Source organism: Maniola jurtina, chromosome 5, assembly GCF_905333055.1.
Source record: "Maniola jurtina chromosome 5, ilManJurt1.1, whole genome shotgun sequence".
In the NCBI taxonomy this organism is placed as follows: Eukaryota; Metazoa; Arthropoda; class Insecta; order Lepidoptera; family Nymphalidae; genus Maniola; species Maniola jurtina.
Window position 1 is genome coordinate 14,988,724 of NC_060033.1, and position 22,581 is coordinate 15,011,304.

The window sequence follows — 22,581 nt, forward strand, 5'->3', positions numbered from 1 at the left end:
CAAACGCAGTTCCGATTTCATTTGAATATTAAGCAACCAGTCTATGAAATTTTGCAGACATATTCTAGAAACTAATATCTATGCCTGTGGTTTCCAGATTTCTGTTAAAATATTCGGTTTCAAAGTTACGCGGTCTTAAAATTCACGTACAAATCTTTGAGCCCCTGTAATTTTAAAACTACATATTTTTAGAAAAATCTAAAACCCCACAGGCACAGATATTAGTTTCTAGAATATGTCTGCATTTCATGGACTTTGGTTGCTTAATATTCAAATGAAATTGGAACTACAGTTGTATGGAGTAAGTGACAGAGAGAGCTCTGTTAACTTTCTTTTTTGACCCCCGACCCAAAAAGAGGGGTGTTATAAGGTTGACGTGTATCTGTTTGTGGCATCGCAGCGCCTAAACGAATGAACCGATTTTAATTTAGTTTTTTTGTTTGATAGGTGGCTTGATCGAGAGTGTTCTTAGCAATAATCCAAGAAAATCGGTTCAGCCGTTTAAAAGTTATCAGCAATTTTCTACATAGTTACTGTAACCTTCACTTGTCGGGGGTGTTATAAATTTTTAATTTACACTTGTTTTATTTAAAAACAGATTGAAAATAAACAACAAACTATTGAAATTGTTTTATTTCTAAATTAAGTTCTTATTATAATACACTACCTACAATTAAAATACTACTTATATATAAAGTTACTATGCTCGAGCAGCGATGCTCTCTTGTGTAGGCTCCCTCGTATCCACGACGGGATGGATTGGCGATCGCGCTGAGTTCTGCAATTAAGAAAAAATCGGTCAAGTTCGAGTCGGACTCGCACACGAAGAGTTCCGTACTATCGTAAAAGAAGTAACACTTGACTAGCTGATACCCGCGACTTCGTTCGCGTGGATGTAGGTTTTTTAAAATTCCCGTGGGAACTCTTTGATTTTCCGGGATAAAAAGTAGCCTATGTGCTAATCCAGGGTATAGTCTAGCTCCATTCTAAATTTCAGCCCAATCCGTCCAGTAGTTTTTGCGTGAAGGAGTAACAAACATACACACACATACAAAATTTCGCCTTTATAATATTAGTGTGATAGTGTGATTTTCAAGGCGGCCATTTTGAAATTGCTATTAATTGTTACAGCGATAATAAATAATAGAACTAAACTCAGCCTGTTGCTTTCACGCAACTTAGTCACTTAGATATTCACTAATCCATACTTCCATACTAATATTATAAATGCGAAATTGTGTCTGTCTGTCTGCTACGTTTTCACGGCCCAACAGTTTAACCGATTCTGACGAAAGGTACTGAGTTAGCTTATATCCCGGGGACGGACATAGGCTACTTTTTATCATATAAATCAAAGAGTTCCCACTGGATTCCTAAAGACCCATCCGCTCAATCGATGTATATGAAAGGTACCGTAAGAAGCTTGCGTCCATGTTATTGACATAGACAACTTTTATCCCGGAAAAGCAAACAGTTCCCACGGGATCTTCGAAAACCTACATCCACGCGGACGAAGTTGCGGGCATGCTCTAGTTGCATATAAAGTATTAAATTAATAAAAGTATACTTTACCAATTTCTTGGCTCTCTCGATGAGTATGGAGAAGGCGAAATGGTTCAATATCACTCCGATGGGTAGAGCCACGCCTTGAAACCTGTACAGCTGTTTTACTTCACTCTCACTTGAACCTGCAAGAAAGTTGCTTTTAGAGTTCTGTAGCGAAATAGTAAAAATGCAGCCCTACGACGTCGTCTATCTGTCAGTCACAGCTTATTTCAGTAACTACTAATGCTATTGACTTGGTAATAGTTATATTTAATGCTTGCCCATTAATTGCAAAGAAAAATTTTAAAAAATGTTCTAATAAAGAGGTCGTAAAAAGGATCTGCTCTTATGTTTAAATCTTAAGTTTCAGTTAAAACGGGAAAATTTGATGCCAGCGGTATAACGCTGTCTCGTTTTAACAGTCTTAAATCTGAGCAAACTCAAAGTTCTATAGGTATCAGCCAAAGTATACGCCTTCATTTGCACTTCAATAATTAACCTGCAATGAAACAGAACTCACCAGTGAGTTTGTGTACAGCTGTGATAGCCATTTTGCCGATCTGCCCCGTGTTGCTGATCATGGGCCCTTTGGATATGTCCACGTGTTTGTCTATTTTGTACAGCGTCACTTTACCTGCAATAAAATAGTATTCAACATGGGTGTAATGTCTAACATTACCCAAAAGCGTAACGAGGGATTCCGTAACTCCTGAGCGTAGCGTGCATGTAGAATCCTAAGTAAAGCGCGGGGCTTACGGGCGTCCAAGACGAAGACAGCATTACCCTTTGTGTTGAATACTCTACTTTTCACACCTCGCGACAATAAATTCAAGACCCCCGTAAAGAAGCACCTATCTTGACTATGAATTCCAGTGTAAGACTCAACTGAAAACCAAACCTACAGATTGCTGCAACGTAATGCTGAGTGGGAGACTGTGTTTAGTAAGAATTTCATCAAATCTCTCGTATCATTTTTTGGGTTACTACTAAGCCTCCGCTGTCTATTCGTCCGTCTATCTGTCAGCGGGCTGTATTTCGTAAACTATAATAGGTAGAGTTGAAATTTTCACAGAATGTTTCTTTTTATTGTCGCTATAACAACAAATAATAAAAATTCAAAACGGAACCCTTATAAGATCACTTTGTCGTCTGTCTGTCTGTCTGTCCGTCGTGTCTGTCAAGAAACTATAGGGTACTTCCCGTTGTCTTAGAATAATGAAATTTGGCAGGTAGGTAGGTCTTATAGCACAAATACAGGAATAAATCTGAAAACCATGAATTTGTAGTTACATCATTTAAAAAAAATTAAATATGTTTCAATTTTTAAATTAAGATGACTATACCAAGTGGGGTATCATATGAAAGGGCTTTACTTGTACATTCTAAAACAGTTTTTTTTTATCCATAATAGTTTTTGATTTATCGTGCAAAATGTTGGAAAAAATACCTGAGTACGGAACCCTCAGTGCGCGAGTCTGACTCGCACTTGGCCGTTTTTTTGTAATTATATATTCAAACTTTCTCCCTTGGTTGGAGACAATGTCCGCTTTTATGTTACAAGTATTGTCTGTTATTCTCTCTTACCATTGGTCCTGGCAATGCTAGGTATTTGCTTGGTCTTGTGCGGGTTATCCACAAACATCTCCAAAGCCAACTCTTCACTAACGTCGAGTCTGTCCACGGGCAGCTTTTTCCTGCACAGGCCGATATACTCAGCTGAGAGAGTGTGCAGTTCCTGTGGGCTGGGCCGCCAGTCCGGTAGTGATGGCAGATCTATGTCGTAGATGAATGAGCCACTTCGGACTGTAAGAAGAAAGGAGATAGATGTATGAACAGGGATAGCCCTATGAGAAGAGTCTCTTGATGGAGTGACCTTCTCCAAACCCGCAACGCACTCATATAATCTGATTATAGTCGGCAAATGACTGATTGCAGATAGCCTAGAAGTATCAAAAAAAAAAAAGATGTATGAAACACTAGCCGATGCCCGAGACTTCACCTGCGTGTATTTAGGTTTTTCGAAATCTGTGGGAATTCTTTCATTTTCTGGGATAAAAAGTAGTCTATGTGCTAATCTAGGATATTATCTATCTCCATTCCAAATTTCAGCCAAATCCATCTAGTAGTTTTTGCGTGAAGGAGTAACAAACATACACTCACTCAAACACACACGCACAAACTTTCGCCTTTATAATATTATTAGTGTGATGAAATGAAATGAAACATGAAACATATGACACTAAATGGTTATAATTCTTGTCAAGAACGTAACGCATGGGCGGCATTAGTGTATAGTGTGTGAATTAAAGAATTATTTTTTATTAGAAGAGACTATTTTATTCTTGTATGTCATAGAAAAATATTACAGTATGTGTAGTATGGATCAGCTGGATTTTGTTCCCGGAAAATCAAAGAGTTTCTACAGGATTTTAAAAATCTAAATCCACTCACAAACATCATCTAGTATTTATATAGTGTTTTTAACCGACTTCCAAAAAAGGAGGAGGTTCTCAATTCGTCGGAATCTTTTTTTTTTTTTTTATGTATGTTCCCCGATTACTCAAAGACCCCTGGACCGATTTGGAAAATTTTTTTTTGTTTGAAAGGGTATACTGTGCAGGTGGTCCCATATAAATTTGGTGAAGATCTGATGAATATCTTCGGAGATGGAGAACAGAACTCCTCAATGGATAGGAGCAAATTGCTCGCGATCAGTGTAATAGCTTAGTAAACAGTAGGGTTTTAACTGGGCACAGCATATTATAGTACAGTAGGGCCACTAAAAATTGTGAAATAAAAAATTTTCAAAAGAAAAATAAAACCGACTTCAAAAACGACAAACATTAAAAAGTAAAAAATAACTTTTGTTTAGCTACACGTGTAATGCACCTAGGTATGAAGTCGGGCGAGCTTCACTCTTGGATTTCTAATTTTGTTTTAATATGCTCGCTCGACTTCATACCTAGGTGCATTACACGTGTAGCTAAACAAAAGTTATTTTTTACTTTTTAGTGTTTGTCGTTTTTGAAGTCGGTTTTATTTTTCTTTTGAAAATTTTTTTTAATTGGAACATTATGGGGAAATCCAAAACCATAAGAGATATAGGAAAACTGAAAAAAACACACATACTGTATAAGAAATGCCACTCATGAATCAGTGGTGTGCCCAGGGTTTGAAGCCAGAGTAGGCATTTAGGTAGGAACTCATTTACTGCCATCATATTCCTCATCACTGGGAGTCATGACCTCTTTTATTAATCACATAATGGTAGGATTTTTCAGATAATAATACAGTGGGTTGCCAGATACTTCCGCATTTTTTACTGGCAGGTAAATGAAAAATAGCATTTAAGTTGTTATAAATAGGGTAAGCGGAGCTTTTATGCCTCTATGACCTGCACGCAACTGCTCACGTTAGATTAAACTCTATTTTAAACCATAATATCACAGTGATCCTTACTGTCAGGTCCGGGGAAGCTGTGCAGCACAGCAGGCACGGTGCTCTTAAAGGCCACAGTGGCACATGCGCCCAGCACCAGAGAACACGTGCGCCAGAAGGCTTTGTTGACCTGCTGTGGCTCTGCTATGTTGAATGGTTGGAACTGCAGATTCATATTGAAAATCATATTCAAATTAAGAGTGAGATAATAAGAAAAGCTAATTACTTTTTTTTTCTTTTTCTTTAAATCTGGCTTTACTCTGATTAGCCAATGTCAAATTTGTGATATTTTCAAGTTATTGAATTTATACAAGTATGGACTCCGTCTGCGCCGGCGTCCGCCGACACACGCGCGGCGCCCCTTTAGAGCGCTTCCCAGTCAGTTCCACCACCAAAAAACACCAACTAACACAAAAACCAGCCACTCTTAACAAAAAAAAAACACTCCAAACAAGCACAGCACGCGCGCCAGCAAGCGCCATCGCAGACGAAGTCCAGCTAATTACCTACAATATTATTGTATAATAGATCACCAATTTTTTTGTAACTAAGAATATTTCGCCTATGTTGTAAATATGTTGAGAGGCTATTGTAAGAATACCTATTTCCTAAATATGTCTTGAAGGGAATCTTATGGTTTTAAATTATAGATTGTGCATATTGACATAATACAAAAATTTTCCTGATATCTGCCGCTTTACCCCATATCAAGATTCCCCATAAGACATGATACTATGTAAATAAGCAAAATGTACAATTTTTGTAGTTTCCACAACAGTCAACTGTCAAATCTTTCTAACTGCGTAAGTGGCAGAGCTCAGTTTGTCATATATCTCCAGAATTTTTTAAGTTCTTGTGAGTTACTAAAGCAGAAATTGGAGAAGCATTACAAAAGCAGTCTTTGTATATAAAATATTCTAACAAGATACTCACCTGTAATGTACAGCTTTCAGTGAGTGGTCTGTGCATGTCCCAATGTACTGTACCATCTAACAGTGCCAGTGCACTATTTTCCATGTGCCATTCAGTGAAATCTACAATGAAATTAAAAATAGTGTAGAATTATAATAGCAATTATAATTGTTTTATTGTTGTTTTGTTAAAAAAAAAAAGAATAACAGAGTAGGTAACAATGTAAACCAAAGGAACCTTCGCAATTTCTGCATTTTAAGGAGTTTTTCTTTAAATAGAAGTTTGCAATGTAGACTTTACACTGTACAAAAAATAGTAAATTCTTCAAAATCATACAAAAAAAATGTTATACAGGGATTGTAAATTGTAATGAAAATTTTAACTGTATGGAGTAGTGTGCAGTATTAATATTAGGTACACTCTCCAGCCTTTTCCTGGCTACTTTTTCTGGTTTAACAAACTACCGATTTTTTTAAATCTATTTGCTTTTAGGTACTACCTATTAGGATGGGGATTCTTTTTTTTTTCATAAGTAGATTTTTTTGGTAACTAAGCGGAGTGAAAGTAATGAAGTAATCTCTACTTACGCCTCGCACAATCGTAAGGTGTAGAAATATCCTTGTTCATAACCAAAGTACAATCTTTAGGTACGCCTTTGTAGTTCACTTCAATTTTCTCAATTCTTCCCACTTTTTCAAGTTGCCGTTTCTTTTCTAACACAAAAAGGTGGTTGCGACGCTCTACAGCTTCCTCGGTGCTTAGACATCCTTCAAATCACAATAAACTGTTAATATAATTCTAAAATCTAAAGCAATTTAATTTTGTATTGGAATTATTACTTTTTGCAGTAAGACTTCTTGCACTGTTATTTAAAAGTAGAGATTTCGATAAAGATAATGCATGTTGTTTCATTTTGAATGTCTATAATTAATGTATTGTAATTTAATTGTTTAAATTCGCAAATAATTTACAAAAATAATAAAACTTTTAAGGTTATTTTCTATTTAAAATCAAAACATGAGTTTGACATTTGACAGAGTAAATAGATATATAATAAAATGTTGCCATATGCATTATTAATATTTATACTGGTCTGTAGTCTACGTACCATTATATGCCGTCTAACAGACAACAGTAACTACACTACCTACAGTAACAATTGAACCGAAAATATTGAAAACAAAATGTGCGCCCACTTCAAATAAAGGACAAATTAGTTTGTAGTCCTTGGGCCCAATTACACTTTTGATTAGGTTTTTATTTTATATAATAAAAATAAAGATAATTTTGCATCATAGAAACGTAAATTACTTTAAAAATAAAACCAATAAAATTTAAATGATGATTCATTTATTGATTTTTAAATATACAAAATTAGAAACAATTTTACAATAACACCTAATATTTGGAAATGATTTTCCAATTAAAGGTTTAAGCTTACCACACTTATCTAGTTACTTGTTACTTATTTTTAATTACTTAACCTACCATAGTTCTCTTTCTTCCCCTTGCTCTTACATCTTCATACTTGCTAATTATTTCCTTTATATTATTCTTACTATAATTTTTGTAGGCTTCAAATATTTTACTGAACAGATCCGGATATTCATTGTGTGTACTAATTAAAGCTCGCTCTAGCACATACAAATCAACACCTTTGTCTTCTGTGCTCGAATCTATGAATGATAAGCCAAAATCTATTAGAACTAAATCTATATTAGTATTGTTTAACCATTTAGAATTTTCTAATTCATTACTTGGATTTCTTTCAACAAGTAACATGTTAGATGTAGTTAGATCGCCATGTATTATATTATTTTCGTGCATTTTACGTATCACTTCACCAATTTTATGAGCATACACATCTAATGTATTGATATCACCCTGGTTGTTACTACTTTTTAAGTTTATAATAAAATCCTTCACTGTAATACTGTTTTCAAAATGTTGCATATAGATACGCCTGCGTTCAAAATCAACCAAATATAAAGCTGGAGTTTTGACTCCAGCTGTTTTACACCTTACTATAGATCTGGCTTCGTTTTTCATTCTTTCTTTGGTTATTGAAGTATCCAAATCAGGATGCCGATAGTTCTTCTTGAATCTCTCCTTGATTAGAGTAGGTTTTCCAAGGTAATTGCAGATGTACAGCTTAGCCTCGGCACCTTGTTTTAATATCTTTAATTCTTCAACCATTTTGTAGTATTTTGTAGAATAAGTTTATAACCTAAAAAATATTATTCGCCAGGGTGAGGGTTGAAAGAGAAAACTGTAAGATGTATAATAATTAATAATGTGTATCACATTTACTTTATAATTCCTTAATTTCAATCAACACAAATAAAAAATTATGCTTTTTCGATAACAGCCAGCCGGCCCCAGGCCCGTGACATTGACACTTGATTCTTGAAGTTTGATTGGCACTTGATACAGTGTTTCCACTTATGTTTTTAGTTTTACACTAGTTTCTGTAGATACCTACTTGACCTAAACTATCTTAAATAATTTGAAATACTCTGATTTAGAGCACATAGAACTTTTTTCACGTTTACTATTATCAAATATTAGCCGACATCATTTCACGTTTTCATTAACACTTCATGATCCTATAGTAGTTAGTAGTAGTAGTTAGGAGTGTGGGTGTCAAACATAGTTTTAAAACCTGAAGTTTGATATTAGTTACTCCAAATTGCTACATAAAGAGCGCCCTTAGCCATACCTAATATTAGTCTTTTCGCCCTAAAATTGGGCTCTAAGAAATTCCTAAAAGGGAAACACTGATTTGACATTTATGTTTCGTTTATAAAATATGAGCAGTTAATTTAATTAAGACTTTAGGTCAATAAAAAGGGAAAACTTTAAATTAAGAATAAAGAATATGAAAATAAAAGTGGTAAAATGCAAGTATTTACTACTTCTATTTTATGCAGACATTTTTGCAATAAAGACGATTTTATGAACAGAGAACTCATATTTTCTCGTAAAGAATTACTATAGGTAACAATACAGAATAAAACCACTGATGAAAAACTGTGAAAAGAAACGTTGCACCAAAGATATATACAAAATCGTCGTAGATAAGCCGCACTTTACATTCAACACTCGTTGCTATATCAACTTTCTATACATAGTAGGTAGGTATGATAGGCTGTTTCACTCGCTGGAGAGCAAGGGAGGCTGTGTGGGCGTTTGATATTGGCTGCACCCGTGCCGGCAGTCCGCACGACGTACGATCGGTGACCGCCTAATTCCCCCAAATTCTTTAATGGACACAGTGATTTAACGAGACTATTTACAATCGAGTGCCATCCCTAATCGACTGGGTTACGTGCAAGAACTGATAAAGTGCATTTAAAAAAAAAAAACACTTTTTAAGTGTATAGTTTTTTACTTTTTTAGTGATAATTTTTTAAAAGTGAAAATGTCTGCTGTGGAAGGTATGGAATACGACAACATCGTACAGAATGGGCCTAAGAAAGTAAGTGATTTTTTTATGTTTATTGTTTTGTGAATTATAGCCATGAGAGAGCCGTATGTTCTGTTAGTCATGGCTTAACCATGGCGCACCGTATTGATATGCGAGGGGGGGTGAAGTGGCGTGCTATAGAAATGTCTGGGTGCATTTTCGTAGATATAGCAATGCAGGCGTGCCTGTCTCCCGCTAATATGATTTTCGTTTGATGGAAATCTTTGAATCTATGTCTGGGAGATGAGTAGCGCCTAACCAAGATTAGGTATTCTTTTGATTCGTTGTAACGGAATTCCGTAAAATTCTTTTTAATTTCCTATTGGAATCTTGTTGGTTTTTTTTTCAGTTTACGTCGTTGCGTTTTTCATAAAAGAACGTGAAATAAATTTTATTGACAAATAATTTAGAATAATTTTAAAATATCAACGTTTGAGTCCTTAAGGACTAGGCGGTAATCACTTGTCATCAGGTGACCCGTCTGCTCTTTGTTTTGATTTCATATCTAAGTAAGTATTTAGATTATAATGGGGCTGACATATAGGTAAATATAAAAGCCCCTAAATAAATAAAGAAACAAAATTTTATTTTATCAACAGATTACCTACAGATAGATCGATTATTTATTATTAATGTAGGCTGCTAGAAATGATATTTAAACAATTTAGGTGCTATCCATTTATAGCAGGTTGGAACTGTTGAATTCATTGAACTGAAAACCTCATTTTTCGTTGGTTAATAAAAATATGTAAAGCGATTTAAAAGCAATTCAAAATCACCATTTTCCCACCAAAAGCATGGGAGCGGTGAAATTAAACAGTTAGTTCCAAGAGATTTTATTAGTGAAACGGTACAGCTGTGAACAATGGATGGCCGAGATCTGAACAAATATGTCCGTTACACTATTACATATATTTTAGCAAAATGCAAATACGAAAGACAAATAAACAAAGTCAGTTAAAAATATTAACTTACTTAGTTATTAACAAATTGTCCAATGGGACTATAATATAACGGTTCATCATAAAGTAACTTAAGTAATGAGTATACCTAACTAGCTTATGCCCGCCACTTCGTCCGCGTGGACTGTCAACCCCCTATTTTACCCCCTTAGGGCTTGAATTTTCAGAAATCCTTTCGTAACAGATGTTTATGTCATAATAGCTATCTGCATGCCAAACAGCCCCATCCGTCCAGCAGTTTAGGCTGTGCATTGATAGATCATTGAGTTAGTCAGTCAGTCAGCTATTTTGTTTCATATATTTAGATCGTCTTCCCTGTCCAACTGTGCGTAATTCCATTCCAATTCTATATTAAATAAATACTTATTTCAATTTATTTATTTATTCCATTAATAATATTGAAATTATGTACATCATAACAAAAGTAACCCGCTATATTACAAAATAATTTGCAAAAAATAACAAACAAAAAAGTGCATCAATTTTTTTTTACTGCTATAACAAAAAACAGCATGACTATAAAACACACCCACGACGGTCATGGGTCGATGAACAGCCATTCGAAGTAACATAATGGATCTATTCTCAATTTAAAATAAAAGTATGTATTTCAAGTATAGACGTTAAACCGTTTTGTACTAGAAATAAGAAAAAAAAATGAAAAAATATTAGAAACTCTTTCTGAAAATTTTGTATTTTCAGTCGTAAAATATTTCATGTTAACAAAATGTTCTCAATAAATATACCTAGTAACTATTTGTTTAGTACATGGACTCTAAACAAATGAAATTACATACCTATATGTTTTGATTTTTACCCAATTAGCCTGAAATAAAATCTATCGCAAATCCATACTAGTATACAAGTATGCCTATTTAAAATTACAGATGCGTCGCGTCGTCTATATATACGTATCTGCCGCCAAAAAATAGAGGAATCAACAAAATAATATTTTAGCATAGCAAGATTTTATTCTGGAGACAGACATAATATTTTTTATCTGGATACAAAAGGATTCCTACTTATGTACAATTTTGACTTCAGTACCTACCATATGAGATCTCAGTTTTAAACTATGCGTTAAACCTGTCAAGTGTCAACCGTAAAAAATATAAAAAAAAATTATAGCTCACTCATTTTTTAATATCTAGAATTATTGTCTTACGTGAAATAAAGCAATTACATTTCTCGCTCTAAACAATACACATGATGTTTACAAGAAATGTGGAGCCAATTAGTGATCTACGTTTTTTCTTACAAAAAAAGTAGAGATTGTTACTTGGTAGTTAGGTAGGTACCTTGAGAGGTACGATTTTTAATCTTTTTCTTTTAAGTATAAATAGAAGGGTTCGATTGATTCTCAATTGATTGGAAAACACTTTTTCTTTTTTGTAACACTTTTTATTCAAAACAATCACTTAATTTTACTAAATGTTTATTTTAAAACCGGGAAATTAATCTAAGAAACGAAATGTCACTTACTAACTTTTTATTTTCAGTAGAATTTTTTTATGATAAAAAACCTACAATACTTTTAAAAAATCCAGGTTTGAGAATTAGGTTTTATCTGTAACAAATATTTAAAATTCGAACATCGATTCTGTGGATTCAAGTTTAAAAGTCGAATTCAGGGCAATGACCGCACCTACGTACGTAAAACATAGTTGATTGATCTTCAATGTTTGTACACGGCTTTAAGGTAGAGGTAGGTAGTATGTATGCAGGTACGTATCAATATTGAATACCCTGTTAAAACTACGTACCTAATATAAAACTTGTGTATTATAATAACTTAATAGCCAGAAGAAGAAAAAAACTTTTTTCTTAAATAAATCCTATTCTAGACAGGATGTACTGCCATTATAGTTAAGCTGAAGACTTCCGGTTCGCATTGCTTCGACGTTACTGATAAAGTAATTTGTTTTTAATGATCTAAATTATTATACATTATGTAAAGGGTGAGCACCCTGCAAAAGATAGGTTACCCATATTTATAGTTTTTTTTTTTTACACAAAACTGTTAATCTAATATTTTTATTTTTTACTGGTTAAATTTCAAATATAATCGAGCAAGTAGATTTAATTAGGTTTGATAATAAAAGACGCCATAATTGAAGACCTGATAAGTAATTGGTATTTATTGCATTTAAATACTTAGTATCGGTTTATCTTTAATCACTATGATAAGAGCTAAGTTGTACACGTAGCAAAGATGTCTATCGAAGATATACCATATCGGCGCCAAATAGACGCTTGACTCCGATATCACTTGATGGTAAGTAAGTGACTTGCTGAAAAGCTGAGATGACAGCTCTAAGTAATGCAAAAACCCGCATCTAAATAGGTCAAGTAGTTTTTGAGGAAAATTTTAGCAGACCTTACGTAGGTACGTTAACAAGGTGACAACATTATGTCTAAAATTGCGTTCCATTTCTCTATTAGAACGTTCAATTTTAAAAGAATTTCATAAAAGTCATTTCATTCCTCTCTAAATTATTGTGGTTATTTTTAGTTTCCAATCAATAAAAAGTCATCAATAAATCAATATAATAAATTCGCTATCCATCATTTAACAATGAATAATATTTCTTAGTATGTAGGTAATAGGAGCACGTGTTCGAATAAAAAAAAGCGCCATTTGTGTTTGCGTTCAGAAATTATAATGATCATCGCGATCGGCGGCGATGGTGCATTTCTGATTTCTTATTCCACTTATTAAAAGTTAAGCTTGGTATACATTGCTTATTTCAAACTAGAGGATGCCCGCGACTACGTCCGCGTGGATTTCGGTTTTTAAAGATCCCATGGGAACTATTTGATTTTCCGGGATAACAAGTAGCCTATGTCCATCCCCGGGATGTAAGCTAACTCTGTACCAAATTTCGTCAGAATCGTTTAAACTGTTGGGCCGTTTAAAACTAGCAGACAGCAGACAGACAGACACACTTTCACATAATATTATCAATATCAATATGGGTCCAAGTCAATGATTGCTGAGCCTACTCGTGCGAGCCGCTAGCCAAATATAAGATACTAGCTGATGCCCGCGACTTCGTTCGCGTGGATGTAAGTTTTTAAAAATCCCGTGGGAACTCTTTGATTTTCCGGGATAAAAAGTAGCCTATGTGCTAATCCAGGGTATAATCTATCTCCGTTCTAAATTTCAGCCTAATCGGTCCAGTAGTTTTTGCGTGAAGGAGTAACAAACATACACACACATACACACAAACTTTCTGCTTTATAATATTAGTGTGAAGTGTGATCATTTGTGTAAACCAAGCTTAACTATCACATGCATATGTTGCGGGCAATTTGATAAGTCCGGGCACTATTAATAATGGCCGGTCTGTATTAATAATGCCCGACTCAATTGGGCAATGTGATTAAAACAGCATAATTAATCACTTTTCCCGGCCATTATGAATAAGGCCCACCCTACCTTGGGCAAAGTAATAAAATAGGTGAACTGTAGTGTTTTTGTTTATTAAATGCAAGAACCTAACCTAACCTAAGCTTTTTTTTATACGTGGGAAAATTCTCATGGATACCACCGTGCTCGGGGAGGCGAGGTGGTTATGTCAGACTCTTACCGACTAAGACCACACGGCTTGCCGTCTCAATCGTTGTTGCTGGGCACAGGGACACGAACGTTTTGAACTGCGACCCGGCTAACGGCGCCCGGGCCCGCCAAGGCAGGCCCAGCTCTGGGACTAAAAGGAGCCCCAACACCGTTTAAGGCTCGCCCGAAACAAGGGCTTGCCTTCCAACTCGAGGACCTACTCTCCCGCGGGTAACAGACTCCCCGTGTCTATTACTCGGAGGCCCTACTCAAGGGGGCAAGCGACGGTCGTGTGCAGCTCGCCTGCGCCCGATTCTTGTACAGCGCATGGGATGAGAGCTTTCGGCTTCCTCTCTCAGCCGCTCCGCTGCCTCTTCTGCGTCATTACTTCCTCGCTGAAGGAGACCATCGCTTGCCAGGCCCTCTCACTGTCCACCATGGATTTAGTCACGGCGGGCAATGAGAGGTCCTGCCCCATAATATCCACCAGTGACTGGCGAGGCTCCGTCCACGCCTGGCACTCTGCCAGCGTATGTTGTGCCGTGTCTGAGACACTACCGCACTGGTGGCTTTCCTCTGTGGGCTCTCTTCGCGCTACCCTGCACAGGTATCTTCCAAAGCACCCGTGCCCCGTAAGAACCTGTACAAGGTGGAACGTGAGTGCTCCATGCTTCCTCTTCGTCCAATCCTCGAGGATATGATGGATAGCTTCGATAATCTTATGACCAGCAGTGGGTGACTCGAGCCTCCTCTGCCAATGGAAGAGGAGCTAACCTAACCTAACCTAACCTAATCTAAGGCCCTCCCCCCGCACGTAAATAAATAAATAAATAAATAAATAAATATACTTTTATTCGGGACTATAAAGTTAGGCGCAAACACAGTAAATAGAATGAAAACAGATAAAACATAAAAACTAATAAATTAAACTTAAAAACCTAAATATTTATCTAAAACATAACTTACTGAGCTTTCCATGCCCCTGTTAACGGCCGCGGTCCAATTTATCACATTGCCCGGCTACAAGTAGGGAATTATTCATACTGCCCGCTCCAAGTGATAAATTCAAGTTATTTCAAACACTGATTAATTACATGGACCACGAGCCGTCGGGCATTATTAATAATGGCCGGTCAAAGTGATAAATTAATCACTTTGCCCATCGCTCTTGGGCATTATTAATAATGGCCGGTCCTTATTAATAATGCCCAATTAATCACGTTGCCCGTAACACATACATATAGAGATCCGTTTGTAAATAAACAGTAAACCAGTTATTTGGTGCCTATAACAGAAGATTAGTGGATGATTCTCAGAATGGTTCAAATCTAATTAGGATTAAGTTTCGAGTAACGGGCATTGCATGACTGACCAGTATTGAGATGACTGGCAAGTGTGCTTTAAAATATTGAGACCTACTCAACTAGCATTTGGCTGCGACTGCGCTTGCTAAGTCGGTTTCATTTCACGCTAAAAATAACTTCCCACATCATCAATGCTTATAAAAAGAATAGTCCTGACTCACTGACTTTGTAAAGTAAACATTTTGTAAATATTTTCTTTTTCTTTTATGTACTTAGATTATAATGGGGCTGACAATATGTAGGTAGGTACATAGGTATAAAAACCTTAATTTTTTTTTAATTTGTAGACTAGCGCTTGGCTGCAATCAGACTTTCTAGCAAATGATGATGCAGCCTAGAAATAAAGGAGAAAAAATCTTATTGCATTAAAAAAATCACTCCGTCCTCTGTTGGTGTTGCTTGACTGAAGATAGTGAGCGCCTCCCTGGCGAGTCAGCATCAGTCAGTCAGTAAATGATGTCTTTCCAACGGGTCCTGTTTTTAACCCCCGACCCAAAAAGAGAAGTGTTATAAGTTTGACGTGTGTATCTGTGTATCTGTGTATCTGTGTATCTGTGTATCTGTGTATCTGTGTATCTGTCTGTGGCATCGTAGCGCCTAAACGAATGAACCGATTTTAATTTAGTTTTTTTTGTTTGAAAGGTGGCTTGATCGAGAGTGTTCTTAGCTATAATCTAAAAAAATTGGTTCACCCGTTTAAGAGTTATCAGCTCTTTTCTAGTTTTCTTGTAGAAAAGAAGGTTAGATAACCGTTAGGTTCATAATATTATGTCAATAGACAAATGTCAAGCTGTCAAGATGGACGTTGCCTAAATAGTTATAATACGTCCATGGCCTAAATACATAATTATTTATTTGAAAATGATGTTTTGGAAAACTCAGATACTTTGGATCGTCGGGGGTGTTATAAATTTTTAATTTAAACTTGTATTAGCCTTCTTTTACTGGTGGTGGCGGTTTTTGGCTTTTAGTCAACGTAAACTTGACGCGCCAGTTTCTTTTAGTTTGGTTGACTACGGACATCGGACCTCGAATCTCCCCTTGTGAGACCACATAGGCCATAGACTGTGGCCATAGACCATAACTAAACTACACTGGGTCTACCGAGGCCAACAGTAACATTTTTGAACTACCCCTGACGGTAGTTCTTACAGATATCTCCCATAACGTAGACGTGTAGCCCAATTAGCATAAATGAATAAATATAAAAAGTTAACTCATTGAAGCCTCTCAACTCGCGCTGCAGTGCACTTGACGCCAGGTGGTTGCGAATTGCTCAATTACCGGTTAAAATACTCGATTATTGGAAACTTGCAAAAAGGTACCATACCATGTTGACCTTATAGCCCAAATAGGAATAAGCGGCGGAGGTCAACTGTACCTCTAGTACAAGTTTGTAAGTCTCGAAAACTTCAGTTTCGATTTTTTTAAATTTAAAACCGGCCAAGTGCGAGTCAGCCTCGCGCACCGAGGGTTCCGTATTCGGGTATTTTGCCCCACATTTCGCACAATAAATCAAAAACTATTATGCATAAACATAATTAAGTAAGTTTTAGAATGTACAGATAAAGCCCTTTCATATGATATCCCACTCGGTATAGTTATGTTATTTTTAAAATACTAGGTAATTATTTGTTCATGAACACATCATAATATAATACCCCACTTGGTATAGTTTCTTACTTTGACAATACTATTATTTATTAATGAACACATTTTAATATTTTTTTTACTCGCAATTAACTGGTTTATTTTATTCGAATACAAGTTAGCTCTTGACTGCAATCGAAAGAAAGAAATTCTTTCAAATGAAAGAATTTCTCACGGAATTTTCAAATAAAAAAAACCCTCTACTGCGAGTTGGGTTCCGTTCCGTAGGGTTCCGTCGACACCCTTCAGGAACCCTAAAAATGAAATCATTGTGACGAAATCCCGGGTATTAGCTAGTAAATAAATAAAGAATGAATGAATAATTATGAGTAATGCTCATTTCTCACAGGCAATGAGGCAATATGGCAGCTTTCTCGCGCTTTCCGCTCTTAACTTATAATTAACTTGTGACTAAGCATTGTAATGAAATCTCGAATCTTCCAGCAATGGAGCTGGGCTCGAACTTATACTTTAGCCACGGAAAGAAGTTAGTTCTAAACTAACTTTCCGTGCTCTCTCTATCGCGTACTTCCATACGAAATTGACAAGAGGCAAAAATCTAAGTGGGTGCTAACCATTTTGAGGCACCAACCAATCACAAACGAATCTATGTTTTCGAATTGGATTTCGAATGTTTTTGAAAATATTTTCAAATATAATTTCGAATGTTTTTTGAAACATGTTAGTGATTGGTTGGTTTCTCAAAATGGTTAACGCCCACTAAGGTTTTTGTCTCTGTCATTTGTATGGGATTGCGTAACAGGGAGAGCGCAACACCAGAGTGGCGGCTTTACTGACTTCTTTCCGTGGACAGAGTATAGATAGACCAATTTGCTTACTAATGACATTCAAAACTAAGTCCACCCTTAAGCGCATTGGACATTGACATGAAGCAGACGGATCAATAGCATTCAGGCGAAGCAATCCTATGTGGGTTCTGTACCAAAATGGTAAAAATGGAACCCTTATGATGCGACTTTCCCCGGCCATCCGTCCTTCCGTCTGTCTGTCTGTCTGTCTGTCACAGTTGATTATTTCAGCAACCCTTAAAGCTATCGATATGAAAGGAACGGTTGTAGGTATATAATAGAAAAAAGTGATTCTTACAATTTTACTTCTTCTGTATGATTAAATTTTGTAATCTGACTCGCACTTGATCGATTTTTCTCTTACGGAACCCTAAAAATCCGTAATAAGACTCGCTCGTAACCTCAGCAACAACTCGTAGGCTCGTTTCAGTTTCTCCGTCGCGTGAAGAAGCCGGAAGTACTTTCCATGTGCTCCACAAAGCATCCTTTGTTCCGAGATCCATCTCAGCCGGGGCGATGACCTCTGATATCGAGAAAAGGGCTTCGATACTACGAAAATATTACTAAGCATTGAAGGATGGATCCATATGCCTATTTAGGTATCTCTAACAAGATAAAGTTAAACAGCACTAAAACCCGACTACTAACCGCTAACGATAGGTAGGTAACTATAAATATAACAAAATTGATTTTCTGTCGTGTATTTTAACATTGGACTAAGTATATTTGTATTTATGAACTTAAGAGTTTTTTCCTCTTTCATTTGATATCCCACTCGATACAATCTTCTTTGTCGTGTCACTCTTGACAGAGCGGTCGTGGTCATCATGAAGCAACGTCTTTGAGGGCAGATGTTACACGCCTCACGAGCATTCGCCACTTCTCCCTGCTGGCTGACAGCCTGGTACACTCGTGCAAGGGACCGCCCACAGCAGCTTTAATTTGGTCGGTCCATCGCATGGGCGACCTTCCTCGCCCTCTGGTGCCCTCCACCTTGCCCTGCACGACAAGACGCTCTATGGAGTTACTCTCACGCCGGGAGACGTGTCCAAAGAATTTCAATATGCGACTCTGTACTAACGCTGAAAGCCGTTGTTTAATTCCGAGTTCTTGGAGTATAGAGACGTTGGTGCGAAATTCGGTCCATGAGACTCCTAGCATCCGCCTCCAGCACCACATCTCCAGAGCATCAATTTTCTTCTTTTCGGTCAGTCGCAAAGTCCACGTCTCTGCAGCGTATAAAAATATGGGGAAAATAAGTGTTCGAACGAGCCGGATCTTCGTGGCTTTTGTTATATTCCTGTTCTTCCATATTTTCTTCAGCTTATCCATCGCAGTTCTTGCTATCGCCATACGTCGCTTCACTTCACTCGATACAATATCAAACAAAAAAATTTGGAGACCCCCACTTTTTTGGATGTAACATCCGTCTGGTCAATTTTTTTAGTATAAAATGTAGCCTATGTCACCCGGAATATAGTAACGAATCGATTGACACCTCATTCATCAAAACCGGCTCAGTAGTTTAGGCGCTATGGTGGAACACACATAAATACAAACCTACATACAATAATAAAATCATAACCATAGACATACGAATTTTCGCTATATGACCATAACCCTTTCCCGTTTATCAATATAGGGTTTACCTACGAACTTAGTTCTGGGCAAACCTCTAATACTATGTTAAATGGCATTAACAACTTTACTAAAGTCGCTAAGTTGGTAACAAGCTAAATATAAATGAACGGAGGGTAGTACGCTTACAGGAATACCCGCGGCGGGAAAGTTCAAATTTAGAATCACGTGACCTCGAACTTCAGAGTGCATCAGTCTGGGCAACTCGCCACCGCCAGGCGATTGCGTTTCGAATGACATGCACTATTATTTTCACCCACTTGCTCGAAGATTGCTTCATTATTAAAAAAAAAAGATTCCGACGAATTGACAACCTGCTCTTTTTTTCGAAGTCGGTTAAAAAAAACAAAACCTCAACGGTTTTTTTTCCAGCACAACACTAATAGAAATTGCTGGACAGTTTCATACTTAGTAACGGTTTTATTTATGTTAAATTCTAAATTCAAATGAAAGCTCTTTTCAAACTTTTAAAAAGAGCTTTCATCCTGTACCTTTTCTGTACAAACTACAATGATAATAATATTACTATTAATCATCATCCTAATCAATAAAATAGATCTCTAGACAATAATTTGAAACGATATCTAATTACAATTAAGCAATTAAGTAATTTTACATTCTAGTCTGTCTAATTATCTATTCTACGTTGTTTTCACGCGCAGTAATTTTTGCACTTTCGATTTTTCGTGACCAACGTAATCAGAACATTGCGACTCAGTTCATTCAGTTTTTACTATCCATAATTTCTCATTTTAGGGTTCCGTAGAAAACAAGGAACCCATGTTCGTTATGTCCGTGTGTGAGATTCGCCATGTTCGTCTGTCTGTCCGTCCGTCCACTGCTTAGCTCAGAGACTATTACTACAGTAGCCAGCAAGAAAATATATTGTACATCGATCGAAAGAATTTTCGGCTCCGCAGAGCGTCGTCTCTATCACTCATACGGTCTATGTGACATTTTGTCGGTCTCAACGACAGAGACGACGCTCTACGAAACCGCTATCTCTTTCCAAAGGTCGATGTAAAATATTTCCTGCCGGGTAATGTAGAAAGCTGCAATTTTTTAACATGCGGACAAAATGGTAAAATAAAATGTTGAAAAACATTTTTTAACGGTATCATATTTTTCTCGTCTATTCTCATGGTATGGAATTTGGATGTTGTTGGATCTAAAATATTTCAAAAATATTTCGGATGCGAAATATTAAATTTTAAAAAGTCACCCCACTGACAGCTAAACAATTGTTGCTAGTTAAATGATTATTATTGGATAATAGTAGTTTAACAAACTATTCATAAATCGACCAACTCATAAAATGCACCTACCAGGAGCCGTATCATTGAAAATTACTTAGATGAAGTTGTTAGACACCTATTGTTGTGACGGATAACTACAGAACCCACTCTGCGCGTGAACCGACACGTTCTTGACCGGTTTTTACTATAATTTCTCTTTTTATAATAAGCGCCCGGGTTTTTTCAAGTGCAATTTGTAAATTCAACGGACCATGTTGATTTTATTACGCATATTAAGTAATCTACTTATTTAACACTAGATGACGCTTGTAACTTGATAATATCAGTGTGGATTTAGGTTTCTTGAAAATCCCGCGTTAACGTCTTGATTTTCCAAGTTAAAAATAAAATATGCAAAGTAGTCTAGATGACTAGGTACCTACCTACCTACAGTAAGTATTTTTTTTAATTCGTGAAATGGAAACTAGGTAAATGGGAAAATAAGTGGCTGTATATACCACCCTCTGTACGCACATAATAAGTGCTATAGTCTTCCAATAGGTAGGTAATATAGATTTTATGAATTCACACTTATCGGTGTAGGTTTATTAATAAAATTGTTAAGACTTGCTAAAATGTAGAATTATGTGCAATTTTACAGCAGTGAATAATCATGAATTATTCTGATAACTTACTCGTATCACGATTCCACGTAGTAAGTACCTAGATAAGAAACTAAAGAAATGCGATTGCTAATTTATTGATTTATTGCTTCAACAAGTGTAAATTAAAAATAAATAATAAACCCCCCGACAAGTGAAGGTTACAGTAACTAGAAAAGAGCAGATAACTTTCAAACGGCTGAACCGATTTTCTTGGATTATAGCTAGGAACACTCGATCAAACCACCTTTCAAAAAAAATTAAATTAAAATCGGTTCATTAGTTTCGGAGCTACGATGCTACAGACAGATACACAGATACACACGTCAAACTTATAAAACCCCTCTTTTTGGATCGGGGTTTAATAAAATACTCACACCTAGACTTAGTATACCTATTATGTAACATGCAACATAAAATATATCGCGTGATGTACTACTTATCACATCACACTTCACATCACACTAATACTATAAATGCGAAAGTTTGTATGTATGTGTGTGTGTGTGTGTGTGTGTATGTTTGTTACTCCTTCACGCAAAAACTACTGGACGGATTTGGCTGAAATTTGAAATGGAGATAGATAATATCCAGGATTAGCACATAGGCTACTTTTTATTCCGGAAAATCAAAGAGTTCCCACGGGATTTCTAAAAACCTAAATCCACGCGGACGAAGTCGCGGGCATCATCTAGTCATTCTATAATTTAGTCATGATAAGTATAATACATAGCGAATTTAATATTTCCGTTATCATAACGAATTTTGTAAAGATTGCGCAAAAATGACGCCATTTGTGTTTTAATATTTAAAAAAAAATACGTTCCGTATCAAAATGGCAGTGAAGATGAATAATGGTGTGACTATAATACAATATCCATAATATTATGTACTAAACTAAGCCCGTAGGTCCGTCCGTCACACCTACTTATTTCAGTAACTACCTACTAATGCTACTTGTTTACTTATACTTTTTTGCTCAAAACATTAAAAAAAAAACGAAATAAAAAGTTTTTAGAGTGGTAATAAGTTGTAAAAGCCACCCCTAAGTTACCTTTCGATCCCGGACAACCTGTATAATCGCTGCATTACTAATTAAACACTTTATCATCTCCTGCAAAATTGGGTCTGCATGGCATGCGGGGTTTTACAAATCCCCGACTCAAATTAGATAGGTATTTGTATTCCAGTCGCCAAGGAGTTAGGTCAATATTCGACAGATTAAAAATAATCATGACGCGAACTCGTGAGTTGAACGCTCGCCTTTATTTAGATGTGTTTTGATGAAATGAACAACCCGGTCCTTCCCATCGAAGGGGGAGATGGCTTCGGCAACGTCTG

General features: G+C 36.3%; 3 protein-coding genes across 3 annotated transcripts in view; 1 reads left to right on the forward strand and 2 right to left on the reverse strand.

Annotated features, from left to right (window-relative positions):
* Positions 1-618: 618 nt before the first annotated feature.
* LOC123865088 (39S ribosomal protein L39, mitochondrial) lies at positions 619-6,917 on the reverse strand. The gene is made up of 8 exons (XM_045905934.1): positions 6,735-6,917; positions 6,483-6,662; positions 5,917-6,017; positions 5,005-5,146; positions 3,130-3,348; positions 2,066-2,179; positions 1,573-1,688; positions 619-778 (listed from the first exon to the last, which is right to left on the reverse strand). The coding sequence occupies exons 1-8, from the start codon at positions 6,805-6,807 to the stop codon at positions 701-703; spliced, it is 1,023 nt and encodes a 340-aa protein (XP_045761890.1). The 5' UTR covers positions 6,808-6,917; the 3' UTR covers positions 619-700.
* A 311-nt stretch (positions 6,918-7,228) lies between these two features.
* On the reverse strand, positions 7,229-8,284 carry LOC123865097 (EKC/KEOPS complex subunit TP53RK). Its single transcript, XM_045905945.1, has 2 exons — positions 8,206-8,284; positions 7,229-8,122 (listed from the first exon to the last, which is right to left on the reverse strand). Exon 2 carries the CDS (start codon positions 8,089-8,091, stop codon positions 7,375-7,377), a length of 717 nt encoding a protein of 238 aa, XP_045761901.1. The 5' UTR covers positions 8,092-8,122; positions 8,206-8,284; the 3' UTR covers positions 7,229-7,374.
* A 686-nt stretch (positions 8,285-8,970) lies between these two features.
* LOC123865092 (coactosin-like protein) overlaps positions 8,971-22,581 on the forward strand; it is a 33,013-nt gene continuing 19,402 nt past the window's right edge. Inside the window, exon 1 of the mRNA XM_045905941.1 lies at positions 8,971-9,373. Coding sequence (XP_045761897.1) covers positions 9,317-9,373 — 57 coding nt within the window. The 5' untranslated portion in view covers positions 8,971-9,316. The remainder of the gene's footprint in view (positions 9,374-22,581) is intronic.